This window comes from Maylandia zebra, linkage group LG17 (assembly GCF_041146795.1).
Source record: "Maylandia zebra isolate NMK-2024a linkage group LG17, Mzebra_GT3a, whole genome shotgun sequence".
Taxonomy (NCBI): domain Eukaryota; kingdom Metazoa; phylum Chordata; class Actinopteri; order Cichliformes; family Cichlidae; genus Maylandia; species Maylandia zebra.
The window spans coordinates 3,277,775-3,295,616 of NC_135183.1; the positions used below are offsets into that span (position 1 = coordinate 3,277,775).

The 17,842-nt window shown below is 41.3% G+C and overlaps 2 protein-coding genes across 6 annotated transcripts; one reads left to right on the top strand and one right to left on the bottom strand.

Annotated features, from left to right (window-relative positions):
• Positions 1–9: 9 nt before the first annotated feature.
• On the bottom strand, positions 10–9,188 carry LOC101472822 (uncharacterized). Of its 5 annotated transcripts, XM_076875538.1 has the most exons (10): positions 8,430–8,749; positions 7,435–7,637; positions 7,199–7,297; positions 6,995–7,087; positions 6,570–6,680; positions 3,791–3,914; positions 2,805–3,695; positions 2,594–2,735; positions 2,326–2,378; positions 10–1,341 (listed from the first exon to the last, which is right to left on the bottom strand). In XM_076875538.1, exons 1-10 carry the CDS (start codon positions 8,461–8,463, stop codon positions 74–76), a joined length of 3,018 nt encoding a protein of 1,005 aa, XP_076731653.1. In that variant the 5' UTR covers positions 8,464–8,749; the 3' UTR covers positions 10–73. The 5 variants fall into 5 exon arrangements, with proteins under 5 accessions (XP_076731653.1, XP_076731654.1, XP_076731652.1 ...); XM_076875539.1 differs by lacking the exon at positions 8,430–8,749 and adding an exon at positions 9,063–9,188 and having other exon boundaries at positions 2,594–3,695; XM_076875537.1 differs by having other exon boundaries at positions 2,594–3,695; positions 8,430–8,748.
• selenoo2 (selenoprotein O2) lies at positions 8,986–16,040 on the top strand. The gene is made up of 10 exons (XM_004573960.3): positions 8,986–9,453; positions 10,328–10,531; positions 10,639–10,816; positions 10,912–11,042; positions 11,165–11,442; positions 11,545–11,707; positions 12,115–12,300; positions 14,906–15,062; positions 15,334–15,525; positions 15,615–16,040. Exons 1-9 carry the CDS (start codon positions 9,020–9,022, stop codon positions 15,499–15,501), a joined length of 1,899 nt encoding a protein of 632 aa, XP_004574017.2. The 5' UTR covers positions 8,986–9,019; the 3' UTR covers positions 15,502–15,525; positions 15,615–16,040.
• The last annotated feature ends 1,802 nt before the right edge of the window (positions 16,041–17,842 follow it).

Genomic DNA, 17,842 nt, shown 5'->3' on the forward strand with positions numbered 1-17,842 from the left:
ACAAACAAACTTCTAGTCAGTGTGTTTTACCTGCAACACAATTCAAATGCAGTCAATACAATGAAAATCATTTCTATGGAAACTTCATGACGTGTGTCCTCTGATGCATTTTCAGATTATAAGACTGCCTGAAACCCTTCCCACATTCTCCGCAGACATAAGGTTTCTCCCCTGAATGTGTTCGCTGGTGTCTTTTCAGGCGGTTGGCACTCAGGAAGCTCTTGTCACACTCGTTGCAGGCGTATGGTCGGACTCCGGTGTGGTAACGCAGATGGATAGTAAGGTAGCAAGATTGAGTGAACTTCTTGCCACAGTGGGGACACTGGAAGGGCTTGTGGCCTGTATGGAATCGTTCGTGCTTCAAAAGCTCTGCGTGGGAGAAGAAACCCTTCCCACAATCAGAGCAGAGATACGGCCTCTCACCTGAATGCGTCAGCTCGTGTCTGACAAGTGTTGCCTTGTACACAAAACTCTTGTCACACTGTGAGCAGCTGAAAACGTTTTCTCTGGTGTGGCAGCGCTCGTGTTTCTTCATGTTGCGTTCTCTCTTGAAGCTCTTGCCGCAGAAAGAACACATGAATGGCATTTCCTTGGAGTGGATCTTCATGTGGCTCAGAAGACCTCCCTTGTAGAGGAAGCCCTTGCCACACTGTGTGCACATGTGTGGCCGTTCTTTCTGATGAATACGCTGGTGTGCAGTAAGAGCTGCTCGGTAGGCAAAGCTCTTTCCACAGTTGCAGGTATGGACTCGTTCCTCCTGGTGAGTCTGGAGATGCCTGTTGAGGTAGCTGGCACAGCTGAAACTCAAATCACAGCGAGGACATTTGTAAGAATCCTCTGACTTGCCAGCATCCAGGCTGTGGGTCTTTAGGTGCCTCACCAGTGCTGACTTCCAGGTAAACGCGCGCCCACAATCTGAACACAGGTACTCCCCATTTTCCATGTGGGTGCTCTTGTGCTCTTTCTGAGCAGCCAGGGACTTGAAGACTTCCCCGCAGATCACACACTCGTACTGGCGTCCCAAGGTATGTGTCTGCTTGTGCCTCTCCAGCGACTGTTTGAAAGAGAAATGGCGCCCGCACTGGGAGCACGAGAAAGGCTGCTCACCTGTGTGGATGCGCTGATGGGCTTTTAGTGAGGAAAGGAACCTGAAGCTTTTCTCGCAGTCTGCACAACTAAAATTTCCCTCTTCATCTGTGAGTGCCTGAAGAACTGACTTGTCCTCAGTGATCTCAATGGAGTGAACGTCATAGATGTGCTGCTGATCCTGTGCTTGTTCTGAGTGATGGAAGGAGCACTCAGGACAGGAGAAAGCAGCCGATGAGCTGTCTGCTGCAGAACCTGACAAAATGATCATAAATGAGAGTAAAAAAAAACAAAACATACTAAAAATAAAACAAAATCAATGTTGGATAAATTGTTATAACTTTTGTGTTTTAACAGTTGCATGCTTTTATATTTTTTGTTGTTTAATAAGGTACTTCAGGCTTATTTTCACTGCTATGCACTATAAGAGGCCACAGATACGCCTAGCCGGTGACCCTAAATGCTATTTGACAGTTATATAAAGCATATTGAGGTGACTTGTTTTGAACAGCTCTATATAAATAACCCTTGAGTTAAAGTAAATCGAATGACATGATTCAAAGGTGACGAAGCTTCATTAGATATGTCATAATATAATACTTATACTAAAAAAAGTTGACTTTGAGGGGGTCAGGTGGAATTTAAAGTAATTCAATTTTTTTTCTAGCATTAACAAACTAAGCTCTCCTGTTTCCAAGTAGTTCATTATGTGGCAGCCTGACTTCGCACTGGCTTCATCAATCCTACCTTCATGTACAGTTTTTAAAATTAATTTAAGACTGTACCGATAACTATACACAGCAGGAATATTGACCAGGACAAGGTGAACTGGTTGTTCCACAGTTGAGGATAAACCTCCAGATGACCTTGCTTTTGCTGTCAGATCCCCTGTGCCATGAAATCACCTGCCCAATGAGCCAATCCTAACAGAATCAGTGACCTCCTTGATCACTTCTCATGCACACCCTTGTAGATTTGCGTTTATGTGATTTGTATTTTATGATCGCCCTTTCTTTTACTATTTCAATTTCTTAATGGATTTTTTTATTCCTTTATTAGTGTGCTTGCGTTTTTAATAAAGTTATAATTTCTACATCTATCAATACTTTGACATTTATAATATTATATAAATATTATAAATAAACTTTCTATTCAATCTTATTTATGAATTGTTCTCTCTGGGATTTTGTATTAATGGTGCAAAGATTCAGTAACTCCAAAATGCTAAAGAACACTTGCTCTCATTAGCATCCTTCGACGAGACCACAGGTGACCCATATGAGTGTTCTGCACTGTAAAAGAAAAGAAAAGAGACATTAATCAAAAATTATTTTAATCAGCCTCTTTCCCATTATTTTTATACTCAAGTGTACAACTACACTTGTAATAAAAAGTGTAAGCAAAACAGGATGTTATGTTTCAGAGAGCATGCATCATGCCACCACAACAAAATCAGGAACTAGCTAAACCATATCTAAAACATGACGCATCAAAAGCAAGTTTTTACCAGCTTAAAGGCAAAGGCTTCAGTGGAGGAGGGTTTGCACTCGTGATCTCTTTCCTGCTTTTAGTCATCATTTGCTTCTGTAAATTTATCAGCTGGATCTTCATGGTTGGTCTGCGTTTGCGCCCACTTGTACGGACCTTGACTGGAGTAATGACATCATTGTCAGGTTCAGAGATGAGACCCTGAGGCTCTCTGCCCTTATGTTGCTCACCGTCTGGGCTGCAGTTATCATCTGCCTGCACCTGGCACTGCAGTTCAGAGAGTTCAACATTAGCCTCACTGATGTTGGCCTCGGCCATCGCAAAGTCTTTCCCATCTTCACAGCGGTCTGTAGGCACGTCTGCAGTCTGCCCATCAGTGTGAGTTTTTAGATGCCTCGCAAGCGACAGCTCCCAGTTAAATGTCTTGTTGCACTGCTGGCAGGTGTAAACGTAGTCTTTCATGTGCGTTTGCTTGTGCTCAGTGCGTGCTGACAGGGAGTTGAAGATCTTTCCGCAGATGAGGCAGTTATACTTGCGCCCAGTTTTGTGTGTGTGCCGGTGTCTGTCGAGGGACTGCCTGAAGGAGAAGCAGCGGCCACAGTCGCTGCAACGATGAGGGCGCTCCCCGGTGTGGATGACTCTGTGGGCAATTAGTGAAGACGCAAACTTGAATTTCTTTTCGCAGTCAGGGCAGTCATGCGGCCCCGCAGGCATTACAGGCTGAGGGGATGCCGAGTCAACCATGTTCACTTCTGAATGGGCGTTTGATTTTTCTTGTCTTTCTTTCTCATCTGCTTCACCTGACCCCTCTTCCTTGGCTCTCTCTTCAGCAAATGTGACCAATGAATCTTCAGCCACTGCATTAGCACCTCTTCCTTCAAAGCAGTGTTCTCCCATCAGCACTTCAATATCAGTGCTTGGACCCAATTCAACCTCTGCATAATCAGTCACTGCGATTATTTCAACTGCAATGTCATCCACAAATGTCACAGTGTGTGCGTCTTCACCGGTACCCTGTGGTGGATCTGACTCGTTGGCCTGTTCTATACATTTTGATCCTCTGCTGGGGAGGACTGCAGAGAGTGAGGAAACGATGCTGTCGCCCATACTTGAAGGTGGAACTGCACAAACGGAATGAGGTAGATTCATGAGTTACTTCCACTGGTTTGCACAAAAATGTAAAATACAATTGATGCGATTGCAAGAAGTGACTAACCATGTTGCTCTAAATGCGCAAGGTTTTTGTGGTGTTGGAGCAGATTTTTCAGATCTGCAGGTTCACAGACTGCATGAACACAATCCTCCAATGCAGAGGATTCAGCTCTGAGCCAGGACACAGTCTGTGGTAAAGGTAATAAATATGCAGTATACTTGAATTAATTACCTAAACACAGGTTTGAACTTCAAAAATAGCTTAAAAACAACCTGAACCATTGGTATTATCAAGTAAAATGTGCCTTTACTGTAGTTCAGGCATTATTAGTACAAGTGATTAAATAAATGAAAAGGCCTAAATCCTCAGAAGTGCAGACAGTTACCAGTTCCTAAACAGTGTTACTAATGCACGTGGCATTATTAGCAGTGACATAATGTAGTTCGTATTAATCATAAACTTTATCTTTTTCCATATGTCATAACAGGTGACACTACAATAAGTAGGTTTTAAAATATTAGGTCACAGCTTTCATTTAAGAGCATTAATTTGTTACGTGTTGATTCGACCTTTTGCAGTTTTCTACACATCTATAATACAGACCCATACAGGATCCTAAAATTACAACAGGTGTAAGATTCATCACTGGTTTAGGACTAAGAATGCAGAAGCATTTTAATAATAATACTATTATTATTATTATTATTATTATTATTATTATTATTATTATTATTATTATTATTATTATATATTTTTAATAAAAATACATTTTTAACTTATTTTGACTCATTTAACATATAATTTATTAGCAGTAATTTCTTGTGTCATTGGGCTTGAAACTTTACTAAAACTGACTGCTCAGAGTAAAATATGCTGACACAGTGAAAGCTAAACAAAGACACCGAGTTAGACAAATACAAGGATACAAGGAGCTCTTATCCATTTACCTTTAAGAGTTAGACAAAAAACACATTTTGTGAACTGATGAGCATGAGCATATAGTGCAAAGACTACTGGAATAAATGCTACATGGACAGAAAGTTGTAGGTTTTCAACCAGTTTTGTTGTTTGGATTTTATGTACATAACCTTTTTATTGTTATTGTATATTAAAAAATATTTTAAAAAATCTTTAAAAAAAATCTGAAGCCAGATGGAATAAATATATCCTGGGTATACCGAACTTGCTTCATAGTACAGGGCCAATGACTCTCTGCCTGACTGAGGCTTCAGAATTTTCCCAGCAACTATCATCAACCTCGAGCAACCAAACACAACCAGTCAGGAACTAGTGATGGGATTTTAGGCTCTTTTTGAAGAACCGGCTCTTTCGGCTCGGCTCACTAAAAAGAGCCGGCTCTTTCACAAAAAGAATTACTAATGTAAAAGAAAAAAAAAAGTGGTTTTATTTATATATAAATATATACAGTGACCCCTAGAGACAAAGCACATACAAACTCCAAAAATCACGTACAAACTCCAAAACACATTTCTAGCATTAACTGAACTTCCAAACCAGAGCTACCTAGATCACTTAAATTACACAATTGAAAGCACATGTGTATTGTGTGTGTGTATTTATACACAAGCACTCATATATGTTCAAATAATTGAAAAAAAAAAAAAAGTTCATTTACCTGTTACTACCACACACCAAATCCGGTTGTTGGTACTTGCTGGCTTGTGTAGCCACTAGGTAACAAAAGCTCAACACTGCGCCCAGCATCCTGGAGCACTTCTGTTGTGTTTTGTATGTGTTTTGGAGTTTTTATGTGCTTTGTCTCTAGGGGCCACTGTAAATATACTTTTATTTATTCACTCCACATAAAATGTAATAAATAAATCATATAATACAAAAACCAACTATTTACATTTCAACTTTTAACTATTTAAATTTTCAGCTTTTTCCTTTTAAACAAATTTAAAGTGAAACAACACAAAACACTGCAAACCACAACACAATTAAATATAAATTAAAATACGAAAACAAAAAGAAGATGCACATTCTCTGTCATATGGGCCTGCATGAATAAACTTTCTGAATCCTTTATCATCCGCAAATGAAAATAGTTGTAGATGATTACTATACCTTTCTAATGTGACGTTGTTGTCCCTGGCTCTCTTTCCCTCCCGCTCTGTTCCTGTGCTACTGAGAGTGTAACTACTGCCCCTCCCCCCTCTTCCCAGCGCAAAGCACAAGGCTCGCGTGCGGAGTGAAGTGGAAAAAAAGTGCGAGAGAGAGGGTGAGAGAAAGAAAAAAAAAAACCCCCACGACTCCCAATAAGGTGCCGGCTCGCATCGTTCACTTCAAAGAGTCGGCTCTAAGAGCCGTTTCGTTCGCGACCGACACATCACTATCAGGAACACTCATTTTTCGCTCATGACCAGTGGCTACAAGATGATTGTGGACTGGTCTTTAGGCCTGAGTGACTGGGGCCTTATTCACTTGATCCTACATTGTCACCATGATTGTCCAAAATGGCAGACAACTTAATGTCACATCTCTATAAAATCTCAATACATCACTATCACCATGACTGTAATAATAAACACAAAGTAGAATTGCCAACTTTCTGACATCAAAGACTCAAATTACTGAAGCTTCATATATGCTGTATTAAACTGCATTAAACTTAAGAGCTGTACCAAATAGCTGTAAACATACAATTAATTGGGGTGGGGTCTTTTTGGTAATTTTGTGGGAAACCTCCATATAACACTTCCTTTATATTACCACATCAGTATTTGTACAATGATCCTATATAGTGACTCACTAAATCATAGTGATTTATTGAACAAATTTTATTGTTACACACTGTATTTATCAGTACAACACCTCTCACCTGCTCAACGTCAGGAACAGGCAGCAGTTGAGCCAGTCGACAGTAGAACTCCCAAAACAGCGTCTGCAGATCACGGTCATACTGAGATCCAAACTCTGCAGGAAAGACTTCCTGTGATAAAAACAATGTTACTGGAACCCAAATAAAAACCACACCCAGACACTGCAGCAGTGTAATATATTATTTTAACATTTTAACCCCTAAAAATAATACATTTTGGATATTTTGTTTCTGTCATCATTATTATCTTTTATGGCATTTTCATTCATGCATTCTTAATTACAGTAAACAATAAAGAACATGGTGTATTGTAGCTTGATAACAATAATGACAACAGAAATCTGCTTCATATGAAATTTACTGTCACTACAAATAACACAATTGGGTGCATTTGGTTTAACGGGTTGTAAATTATGCTGCCTCACCATGAAAAAGTCTTGTCTCTCTTCAGGGTCTTTGAGGAGAGTCTGAATCAACTCAAGAAAGGTAACTGTAACATCCTCTTTTGAGGCTTCTATCTGCAACACATGTATAAAAATTATGTTCCTCATAAAGCCATGACTAAGTGGATTAAGGGTCAAACACAGGTGTGCTGAATATGAAAACTTAATCTGTGTATAAACACTCACATCTACCAGGGTGGTGTGCGACGATTTAACCTTGTCCAGGTAACGCATGATAAACTCAGGTTTCACAAGGTCTTCATTTCGACACAATTCAAGAATATACTGTTTAAGGGGAAGAAAAAAAGTAGAAAAGCCCTTTGTTCACAGCACAGTTTACTAGTCATGTAGTTTATCTGCATCCATGAGGGTGATGAGCCTAAAGCCTTATTTTTTTTAAAATAACTATCATTAGTACTCACTCTAGCTCTTAACCCTAGGTTCAGTTGAGTCCTGTATTTGCACATTAGCAGCTCAGGGACCATATCCACCACCAATGAGACAAACTCTGCCACCTTCCAGTAGTTCATCACGTCCTGTTTCTTTAGCACCTGCCACATTGACGCTGTCATAAGCTGCAAAGGAGATACCAGAAGGCGCAGTGATGCCAGAGGTAATGAGTCACCTGTAAAGAAAAAGAAACCACTGAAATCTGTACTTCCATTTATGCTTAACCAAAAGCCCATCGTTTCAGACTATCCAGTTTTTTTGTTGTTTTTTTAAAAAAAAAAAAAAAAAGGTTGCATGTCCTGTAAAATTTAATTAATAACAATGAAATGTAATTATGCAAATAATTTACATCTTATATTTAATTGAGAATAGGACAAAAATTGTATATAGACACCATATTGGAAAATCACATTAGCTTGTGATGTTAACGATTACATTACACCAAAATATATATATGATTTTGGGATGTAAACTTTAAGTTATCATTTACAGTTACTTCCGAGACATTATGTGATTTTTTTGTATTGAATAATAAAAAACGGTATAATCAATAAAACAAATATGGTGTTAGACAATAATATTATGTAGTTCACAGTGAGCAAAAGCGTTTTCGTTCATTACCTACTGGAGCTTTTTGTTTTTGAATGCAACCTCCAAGTGAATGTTCAACAACAACAATGTTTCTCAAACTCCGTTACCTTCATTTCCCCCATGTTTGCTACCTAGTCTGTACATTCAGCATTCACGTTCATAAGACATGCTGTAAAATTATTTGTCAAGGTAACCTTAGCACACAGGAATAAGACAATAAGCTAGCATACAGAGCTAATTTCAAAGGTATGTTGTATACTTAAGCTAATTTTGCTAGGAACGAATCCCTAAATGTCTGCGTTAACCCAACTGTGACCTGCTCCTAATTGTTTAGAAAATGTGTTTTAGTGTGTTAAGTGTTCCTCCACAAACCGACCTCTGGAGGTGGCCATTAAAACCCCTGAATCCATCTTCTTCTCGGATCGGTGCTGAAAAGTTTGATTAGCTGCTATTAGCTGTTAGCCTGACAACTACCCACACAGCCAGAGGAAGACACAGCTCTGAACGCGGTCGTTATCCAACTGGAAGCTCTTTTCTAAATTAAGCGAGCTGCTAGAGGAAAAACGTATGAATATTAAAAACACACATATTTACATCATACATGTTGCATTTTTGTTGCTAAGGGCTTCTTCTTCTTTATATATATATTTTTTTTACGTTACGTTACATTCTTCGTCTTGTTACCGCCATCTGCTGGAGATTCTTTGTATAACGTCCCATGTTCCCCCAAATAAACTTCTTTTGCCCCCCCCCCCCCCCCCCCCCCCTTGTTGTTGTTTTTTTACAAATAACACTGATGACAAATTATTATATTTCTAAACTTAATATTTTCATACACATAATTTAGACCTCATAGAACTGAATCCTTGGGGCTATTTCACACTCGTTGACATTACAAAGTCCCAGACACCACCACACAGCTGTGATTATGAATGACTGGCTCATATTAAGCCGCACGACGTCTTCATGGAGTCTGCTGAGTGTGTTCCGTCGGCTCTGGGGCGCTTACCTTTCAATAACACCGTATTGAAAAAACTACCAATAGATGACTCGGACCAACCCGGGTCTCGGGTGGTGCCAGAGGCTTGTTTCTCCCGAATTCGGGCTCTCCAACCGCTGGTCCGACCTGTTTTTGTGGCACTATCACAGTCAGCGCTCTCGCTACTGGGCCTGAGTGCGCAGGAGGTGCTCAGCGATCCTCTGGGTCCGGAGTATATGAGTGGCTCCAGGCTGTTGCCAGGCTCCGAGCCAGCGGCGCACTGCTACAGCGGGCACCAGTTCGGGCTGTTTGCGGGTCAGCTCGGAGATGGGGCTGTGATGTATCTCGGTGAAGTGGAGTCTTGTGCACACGGGAGATGGGAGGTTCAGGTGAAAGGCGCAGGAGTCACACCTTACTCCAGGTATTGTTTGCTTCCCACATATGTGGACACCACGTTTTGGGTTGTCTAGACCAAAATACTAATCTCAGTTTTCAAACATTATACAGACTCATCTCATGGACAAAGTTGATATTTATACATCCGGGACCGTTTTTCTTCTTGCTAAATGATAAATAAGGTCACTTCAGTAAGTGACATAGCAAACATTAGTATAGCTCACGTGAAAGCGTTCACCCGGGCAGAGCTGCTTAAGAGATTAACTGCCTGGCACACATTAAATGCTGCTCAATAGCTGTGTGCCTGTTACAAATAAGCGCACCCAGCCTTTCCATCTTATTTGATTAGTGTAGGGGTGTTCAATTAAATGTTAAGGAGGTTAAACAGAGAAAGTTCCCTCTAACAGAGGTCGAAATAATCATACTATTCCAAAAGTGTTATATGCACAGCAAACATCTGACTGTCAACTAAAAGAAAGAAAGTAGCTATAATTCAGCAGTCTTAATCCATTATTTATTATTATTTTCACACTGACCTGGGGGTAAAGAGCTTTTGAAAAGGTTTTCTTCAAATTAAAAATAAATCAGTAAATAAATAACAAAAGGATGTAGTTTTTCAATCTTTCCTAACCACATTTCTAGCACTCGAAGAAAAACTTTTTTCCCATGGCTTCCCAGTGGATGAAGTTAGCTTAAAAAAAATCACCTTTAAGGACCATTGGATGCAGCTGAAGTTAAGGGGGAAAGCCCCTCTCAGATTTTAAGAATTGTGCTAGTATTATGACTTGATTGGAATTGATCATAAATTATCTCAGCCTTTGTTTGAGTTGCTAAAATAGCTTGGCCACTTGATGGTTACTGAGAGCTGAATAATCTGACATATTTTTGGATTTTCTCAGAGACGGCGATGGCAGGAAGGTGCTGCGCTCCAGCATCAGAGAGTTCCTTTGCAGCGAGGCCATGGCTGCCTTAGGGATACCCAGCACTCGAGCAGCATCCCTTGTTACCTCTGACCTTTATGTCAGCAGAGATCCACTCAACAATGGCCAACGCATTCTTGAGCGCTGCTCAGTTGTCCTTCGTGTCGCTCCTACATTCATCAGGTTGCCACACAGGAAGCAGTATAGAGAGAAAAATATAAGTAATAATGGTGTTTTTAAAAAACAGATGCTATCATGGCTCTTTCTTTCTTTTTTTTTCATTTTTGAAGGTTTGGCTCTTTTGAAATCTTTCTGGGCCGAGATGAATTCTCAGGTCTGCAGGGTCCCAGTGCCGGGCGGGATGATATCCGTGCTCAGCTGCTGGATTATATTGGTGGCACTTTTTATCCTGAAATTCAGCAGGCTCACAGCATCCGGAAAGACAGGAATTTGGCTTTTTTCAGAGCGGTGAGAACTAACAAAAATTTCACGTGTTTTACTCTCCGTTTAGGTTGGTTCATTCCATGCTGGTGTGTCAGTTTTCAGTTTCTGTTTATTTTCAGGTGATGACGCAAACTGCTAGGCTAGTGGCCCAGTGGCAGTGTGTTGGCTTTTGCCATGGTGTCCTTAACACAGACAACATGAGCATCCTGGGTCTTACCCTGGACTATGGCCCCTTTGGCTTCATGGAGAGGTATGCAGCGGAGAGTAGAAGCCTTACAGTCTAACTCTGCAGTGTTTGGAGGCATAGTAACTGAAAATTACATTCTGTGCTTGTATTATATGATACATGATGACCGTCTTTCTGTGTGTCAGATTTGATCCAGACTTTGTCAGCAATGCCTCAGACAAAAAGAGGCGCTACTCGTACCAAGCACAGCCATCTGTGTGCCGCTGGAACCTGGCTCGCCTAGCTGAGGCGTTGGGCTCTGAGCTTGATCCAGCAGAGGCAGGAGCCGTCCTGGATGAATTCATGCCCACGTATAAGGCGTTCTACCTATCTATCATGAGGAAAAAGCTGGGCCTTGTAAGAATAGAAGAGGTAGAGGACCGAGAGCTTGTATCAGATCTGTTGCGTGTCATGCACAACACAGGTAAAAAAAAAAAAGGATTCTTGGAAGCCTAATCATTAAGCTACCTATATGTCCTCTCCCTCTCACTCTGTCACCATTGTGCCTTGGTATTATGCCTTCCAGGTGCCGATTTCACAAACACCTTCCGCTTGCTGAGTCGTGTCCCCTGGCCTGAAGAGGGCGATAGTGAGAGAGCCACTGTGGGCTCAGTGGTGGACCTCATCCTAGAGCAGTGTGCCTCTATTGAGGAGCTAAAGGTGGCTAATAAGCCAACAATGGAAGATCGGTGAGGGGGTGTATGGTGGCTGATGTTCTTTTCATAGAACAACCAGAACATGTATATAAGATCTGCCAATTGCCCACCATATACTCCCAATGTTACTCGAATCCTTGCTTACCACTGTAGTTTCAAATCGTTACATCTGTTCTTCTTTTTATATGCTAGCAATTCGGGAGCCAATCTTACCAGGATAATCTGTAAGTTAAAGCTAAGTTTTCTGGTATTTTAAATGGGTATATTGTGGAGGACTCTAATATGTATATATGGAAAAACCAAGAAGCACTAGAGGTGGACTTAACCCTGGAGAACCCATGGGGTCAGAGCCGACCCCATTGGTTTTCTAGGGAAACCATGGGGTCAAATTTGACCCCAGGGTTAAAATGAACTTTAAACATAACCATGTCTCTTTTTAGTGAACTGGCAATGATCCTGTCTCTGGCACAAACCAATCCACTCATGTATGGCATGGTGGCAGACAGCCCAGGTATGACCGAACAGCTTGAATTATTGGGCCGACTCAAGGAGCTCGTCGAGACCAACCAAGATGACCTTAAAAGGAAGCAACGTGATGACTGGATCCACTGGATTGGTCGATACAGGTATGAAAAGAAAGCCAGAATTTTTTTTTATGGCTTCTACAAAAGCGGCTGGTGCAGCACATTAATTGAAAAACTGATTTGGTCCCTAGATCCCCCAATCTGCAAGAGCACTGAGGGTACTTGTGATTGATTGTGTTGCACTCTGATTTGTTGGAATAGCATCGCTGATGAATGTTTACCAGAAAAACTGAAAAGAAGATGCAAAACAAAAGAATAATTGTTGTACTCTACATCAGCGGTCTCTAACCTTTTTTGCACCATGGACCGGTTTATGTTCAGCAATATTTTCACGGACCGGCCTTTAAGGTGTAGCGGATAAATACAGCAAAATAAAACCAGTATAAAACCAAAAAAAATTTTTTTTTCATAACACACAGGAAAAGACCCAGGGAAACACAGTTAACAATAAAAACGATAAAAACCATGAATTTTACACCTGAGCCTCAACTTTCGTGGCCCGGTACCAAACGACTCACGGACCAGTACCGGTCCATAGCCTGGGGGTTGGGGACTGCTGCTCCACATCCAACTCATTTTATATTGTGGGCAGCACACATCTTCACACACCCCCGTTCTCTATTATCCATTGGGGCGGATGGGCTGGGAGAAGGTGTTAGCTGTCCAATTGGGGTCTGGGATGTGAGGCCTCCCTGCTGCTGCAGAGCTGGGGGCAGTCTGCTTGCCTCCACCCCAGGGGAAAGGGTAACACCTCCTGGGTCTCCTGGGTGTGGTTTCCCCCTCTGGGGGCGAGGGTACCTGGACCTGGGGTATAGAGTATGTTTGGGGAGTGTGATTGTGTGTGCAATATGTATTTGTGTCTGTTTTTACATTGGGTGAGTGCCAAGTGTTTGTATATGTGTGCATGAGGGTGGGAATGCACATTTGTGTCTGTGTGTGCCTGTTTGTCTGTGTCTATATGTCAGGTCGGGTCTCAGACTCCACCTCTCTGGGAACATCTCAGGCCCTCCAAAGTATGGAGGCCTATCTCCCCTCACCACACTCCCTGCTGGTTGCTGATGCCCTCAGGCGTGGCACATACAGTCCTGCTGTGCACTTATGGGAGAGGGGTTATGTCAAGGCCTTGAATGGATGACCTCCAGAGCCGGACTCAGATAGCCCATTCCTTTGCCATTAATGGCCTGACTACCTTCAGCACCGCTGGGATGGAACAGCATTATTTATTTTATTTTAATTTATTATTTATTTATTAAAATGTTGGTGGTTCTTGGTGTCTGGGGCTGGCTGCTCAGGTATGTACTGGCTGGATCTCCTCCATGCCTGCTTGATGCCCTGGGGGACGGAGCTATGTCTCCCTACACCATCTAGTAGATCATTACATGGAGAAACCTTTTGAATACAAGCGCGGTCATCCACACAGGTGTGCACACAGGTGTGCACTGTTCATAGACACAAACTACACCTTTCTTGGCTGCTACCTCAAAGCACATTGTGCTGTTGGTCCTGCGTGCTGCAAAACAACATTCAATATTTAGTATTTACTGTTATTTACACTTAGCTAGATTAATGCGATGGTGTTGTGTGGCCTCTCCCTTAGAGATAGGGTGAGAAGTTCGGCCATCCGGGAGGGGCTCAGAGTAGAGCAGCTGCTGCTCCACATCGAAAGGAGCCAGCTGAGGTGGTTCGGGAATCTGACAAGGATGCCCCCTGGGCGCCTCCTGGGTGAGGTGTTCCAGGCATGTCCCACCAGGAGGAGGCCCCGGGGCAGACCCAGGACACGCTGGAGAGATTATATCTCTCGGCTGGCCTGGGAACGCCTTGGTATTCCCCCGGATAAGCTGGAGGAGGTGGCTGGGGAGAGGGAGGTCTGGGCCTCTTTACTTAGGCTGCTGCCCCCGCGACCCGGCCCCGGATAAAGCGGATGAAGATGGAGATGGATGGATGGTGTTGTGTTTATTATGTTGCGCTTTTTTTTTTTTTTTTTTTTTTTTTTTTTGCATGTTTTCTGTCTTTTTTTTCTCTCAACGGGTGATCCGGGAGATTTTCTTTCTTTTTAAGTGTCCTTTCTCACTGTCCCTCTTCCCCTCTGTTTTTCCTTTTCCTTCATCTTTCTTTCTTTCTCCCTTTCCTATCCCCCAGACATGTCTGTCCCGTTTGTAACAACTGAAAATAAAATAAATAGTAACAACAAAGGTTGATCAAATGGACCAATACAGCAAGGCCGTGATTTATCTATCTATCCATCCATCCAATATGAAACAAAAAGCTTTTTCTGCTTATCCAGTTCAGGGCTGTAAGGTGGCTGGAGCTGTGAAAGGCTGAGTACATCCTGAACAGGTTTCCAGTCTCTTGCAGAGCTCACACAGAGAGACTGGCAACCACCTGGGCTCACATTCACACCTAAGGGAAATTTAGAATTGCCAGTTTAACCAAACATGTATGTCTTGGGACCATGAAAGGAAGCTAAAGTACTGGAAAGAAGCCACATATAAATAGTACATGCAAACACCGCACCACAGTGCTGCCTAGCTAAATATCTGTTCATGCTTATTTACACAATGTTTCAGATTGTATGAATCAGCAGGAATATCTGTTTTACCCCCATCATTTTTCTACCATCTTGCTTTTTTATGTGTTTAAATCTCAGGATGCGTTTAGGACGGGAGTGTGATAGCACAAGTGACTTACCTGTTATCATAAAGGAGCGACTCAAAGTGATGAACGGCATCAACCCCCGTGTGGTCTTACGCAATTACATTGCTCAGAATGCAATTCAAGCTGCAGAAAAAGGAGACTTCTCTGAGGTTAGGCAACTTTTTTTTTTTCATGAAACTTTAATGTAGTCCTTAAGTAGTGAATTTCTCATTGAAGTGCTTGTTTACCTCAGCATTATTGTTGGAATTAATTGAAGTGAGTACAAGTCAGTTAAATTGAGTCCGTCACTAGGTGGAGAAAAACATGTTTCAGTCATCACCTGCCTTGTTGCATGTCTAGCAGCTGTTTCATTTCTTTGAGTGAACTTATTGTACCTCCAGTTACAGGTCATTTAAAGGTTATTATCAATGTGTCCTGCAGATTGTTAGGGTTCTCAAAGTTCTCAAGAAACCATATTCTGATCCTGAAACTTTGTTTGGACCTGATGGATGTGGTGAGATGGAGCACAGTGGGGCGGAGCTTGATGTCGCATATGACGGGAAGCCTCCAGCCTGGGCACAAACAGTTTGTGTCACATGATCCTCGTAAAGCCTCCGAGGCAGGTGGAGGAAGGTCTGTAGGACAGCAATTTTACAAGCAAATGATATCTGTTGTTGCCATTTTGTTATCAACAACTCACTTATTTTCCATTTTCTTCTCAGACTGTATTTCCTGCTTCCTGTTAGGAGGATGTGATGCAGTCCTCTGTGTTCTGGTGTTCATTGTTGTGCAATTAGTTTGGTATTTGTGTGATCACACACTTTTATTTCAGTGTGCAAATGTGTCTGATGAAAAGACTAAAAAATAGACAAACAGAAACGTCACTGCTGATGAAGTATGATGGCTCAGGCTACCAGTCACACAATGATCTGCCTGGGCTTGAAACACAAATGAACATCAGGATATAGCTTAATAGTAACAAAATGAAGAAGTTTAAATTGCTGAACATGATATGATTAGTGGCATAAGCATGTGAGAATTTGTGGGTATTAGTTAATAACAATATATTGTTTGTTAAATAACATGATTTTAGACCTGTTAATTAAAGTCCCAATAAATCATTTGCAAATAATAGCCTGTATACTTTACAGCATTTCATTCCTAATTATTTTGTAATTTCTCAAATGTGTTTATTTTTTATCATTTGTTCACTATAATCATGTACATGTCTTACATTTACTCAGAAATAGTAATAGCAATACAGATAGATGACCGTTAGTAAGAAAGCCAGTGTGATTTAGTTACATACCATCTAGGGCAGGGGTCTCAAAGTCCAATCCTTGAGGGCTGGTGTCCTGCAACTTTTTCATGTGTTTTCATGTTGCAAAACTTCTGAATAAAATTAGTAGGTCATTAGCAAGAGTATAGAACCTGACTGCATGTTTTGAAGTGGCAACCCCTAACCCTACTCAAGTAAATTGAAGTAAATGTAAGTGTTTGGAAAAATGTACTTCTAAAAGTACTTTTATTGCAGCATGTTCATTCACTTATGCGCTGCTGTAACATGAATCAAATGACTAAATTGCCACCTCAGCATGCAGTCAAGTTCTATTGAGTCTTGCTAATGACCCTACCAATTATATTCAGAAGTGCTGCAACAGGGACACATGGAGAAGTTGCAGGACACCAGCCCTCGAGGACTTTGAGATCCCTAGATTCTAGGGATAATGGAGCACAACAAGTAGATAAAGGGAGTTCCTGTTCCAGTCATCAAATCATGGTATAGCCAGTTTTTCAATAAAGTAGGATTTATTTAATCATATTTATATAAGACAAATGTAAAAATAATCACAAGCATAGGAATGAGGACCAGGAGGGAAACACAGCTGGGACTAATCACACACACACAAACACACTTCTCAATTGAATTGAATTGAATTTTATTTATATGCCACCAAATTACAAAAACAGTCGCCCCAAGGCACTTTATATTATAAGGTATATAAGGTAAGGCTTATAACAATCAGGTCAGATTCAACTTTTCTGACAACAATAAAGTGAAATCTTACCTGATGTCTTTCATAAATTTATAATGTGAGTCACATTTATTTGTACAAAGCACTTTATAAAAAGGCATCTTGTCTTTTACTTTACATTATTATTACTTTATTACTGTAAGAAACCCCCAAATCCACATACAACCACCTTCAGTGGACTAGCTGAACCTGTTCTTCCATATACTGTACTGACTTCTATGAAAAATAGGCAGAAAGGGCAGGGGTAAAGCACTTACAGTAAACACCCGGCTCTTAACTGTGTGCAGTGAGAGCAGTTTCTATCTGATTACATGACTGTGAGGTCAGCAGGAAGTGGGTGAGACGACAACAACAACAGCAGACTAGATGAACTCAAAACTGAAAGTGCTTCTGCATTTGAACTCAAGCAGAGGATGGACAGAAGCAGTGCAACTAATTACACGACATGTAACTATGGCCCGTGTTCCAGAGCTGCTTCTTGGGATTTTGGAAGAAATGGTCGATGAGCAACTCAGGACTTTCCACTGGTACCTTTCAAGTAATGTGCTTGAGCACATTACTTGAAAGGATTCACACACATTCCAAAGTCTCGGGTTGATGGGATGGACAGAACAGGCACTGTGGATCTGTTGGTGCAAACATTTGGCTACGATGGTGCTGTTGCTATTACTGAGGATATACTGATGAGAATGAAACTCAAACTGTGGGCTGATACTCTAAAGGAGGATTATAGTAAAGGTTAAACATTTTTTACAGGTACAAACTTTAGTGTTTAAAGTTTGAAAGGCAAAAGAGCTTGGTTACATAACAGCTCTTTCTTTTCTTTGCTTCCTTATCAGTTCCCAGCAATCATGTGGACAAAAGTAAGAATATAAAGGACAGTCACACACATACATACAAGGTAATGTTTTTTT

What these genes read in the sequence shown, in the direction of transcription:
- LOC101472822 (XM_076875537.1), bottom strand. Translation starts at nt 8,463, where the DNA reads ATGGATTCAGGGGTTTTAATGGCCACCTCCAGAG. An exon ending in ACCTAGGGTTAAGAGCTAGA is followed by an intron (nt 7,298 to 7,434) that starts GTGAGTACTAAT and finishes CCCCTTAAACAG; the next exon opens with TATATTCTTGAATTGTGTCG. An exon ending in TGCGCATTTAGAGCAACATG is followed by an intron (nt 3,696 to 3,790) that starts GTTAGTCACTTC and finishes CCGTTTGTGCAG; the next exon opens with TTCCACCTTCAAGTATGGGC.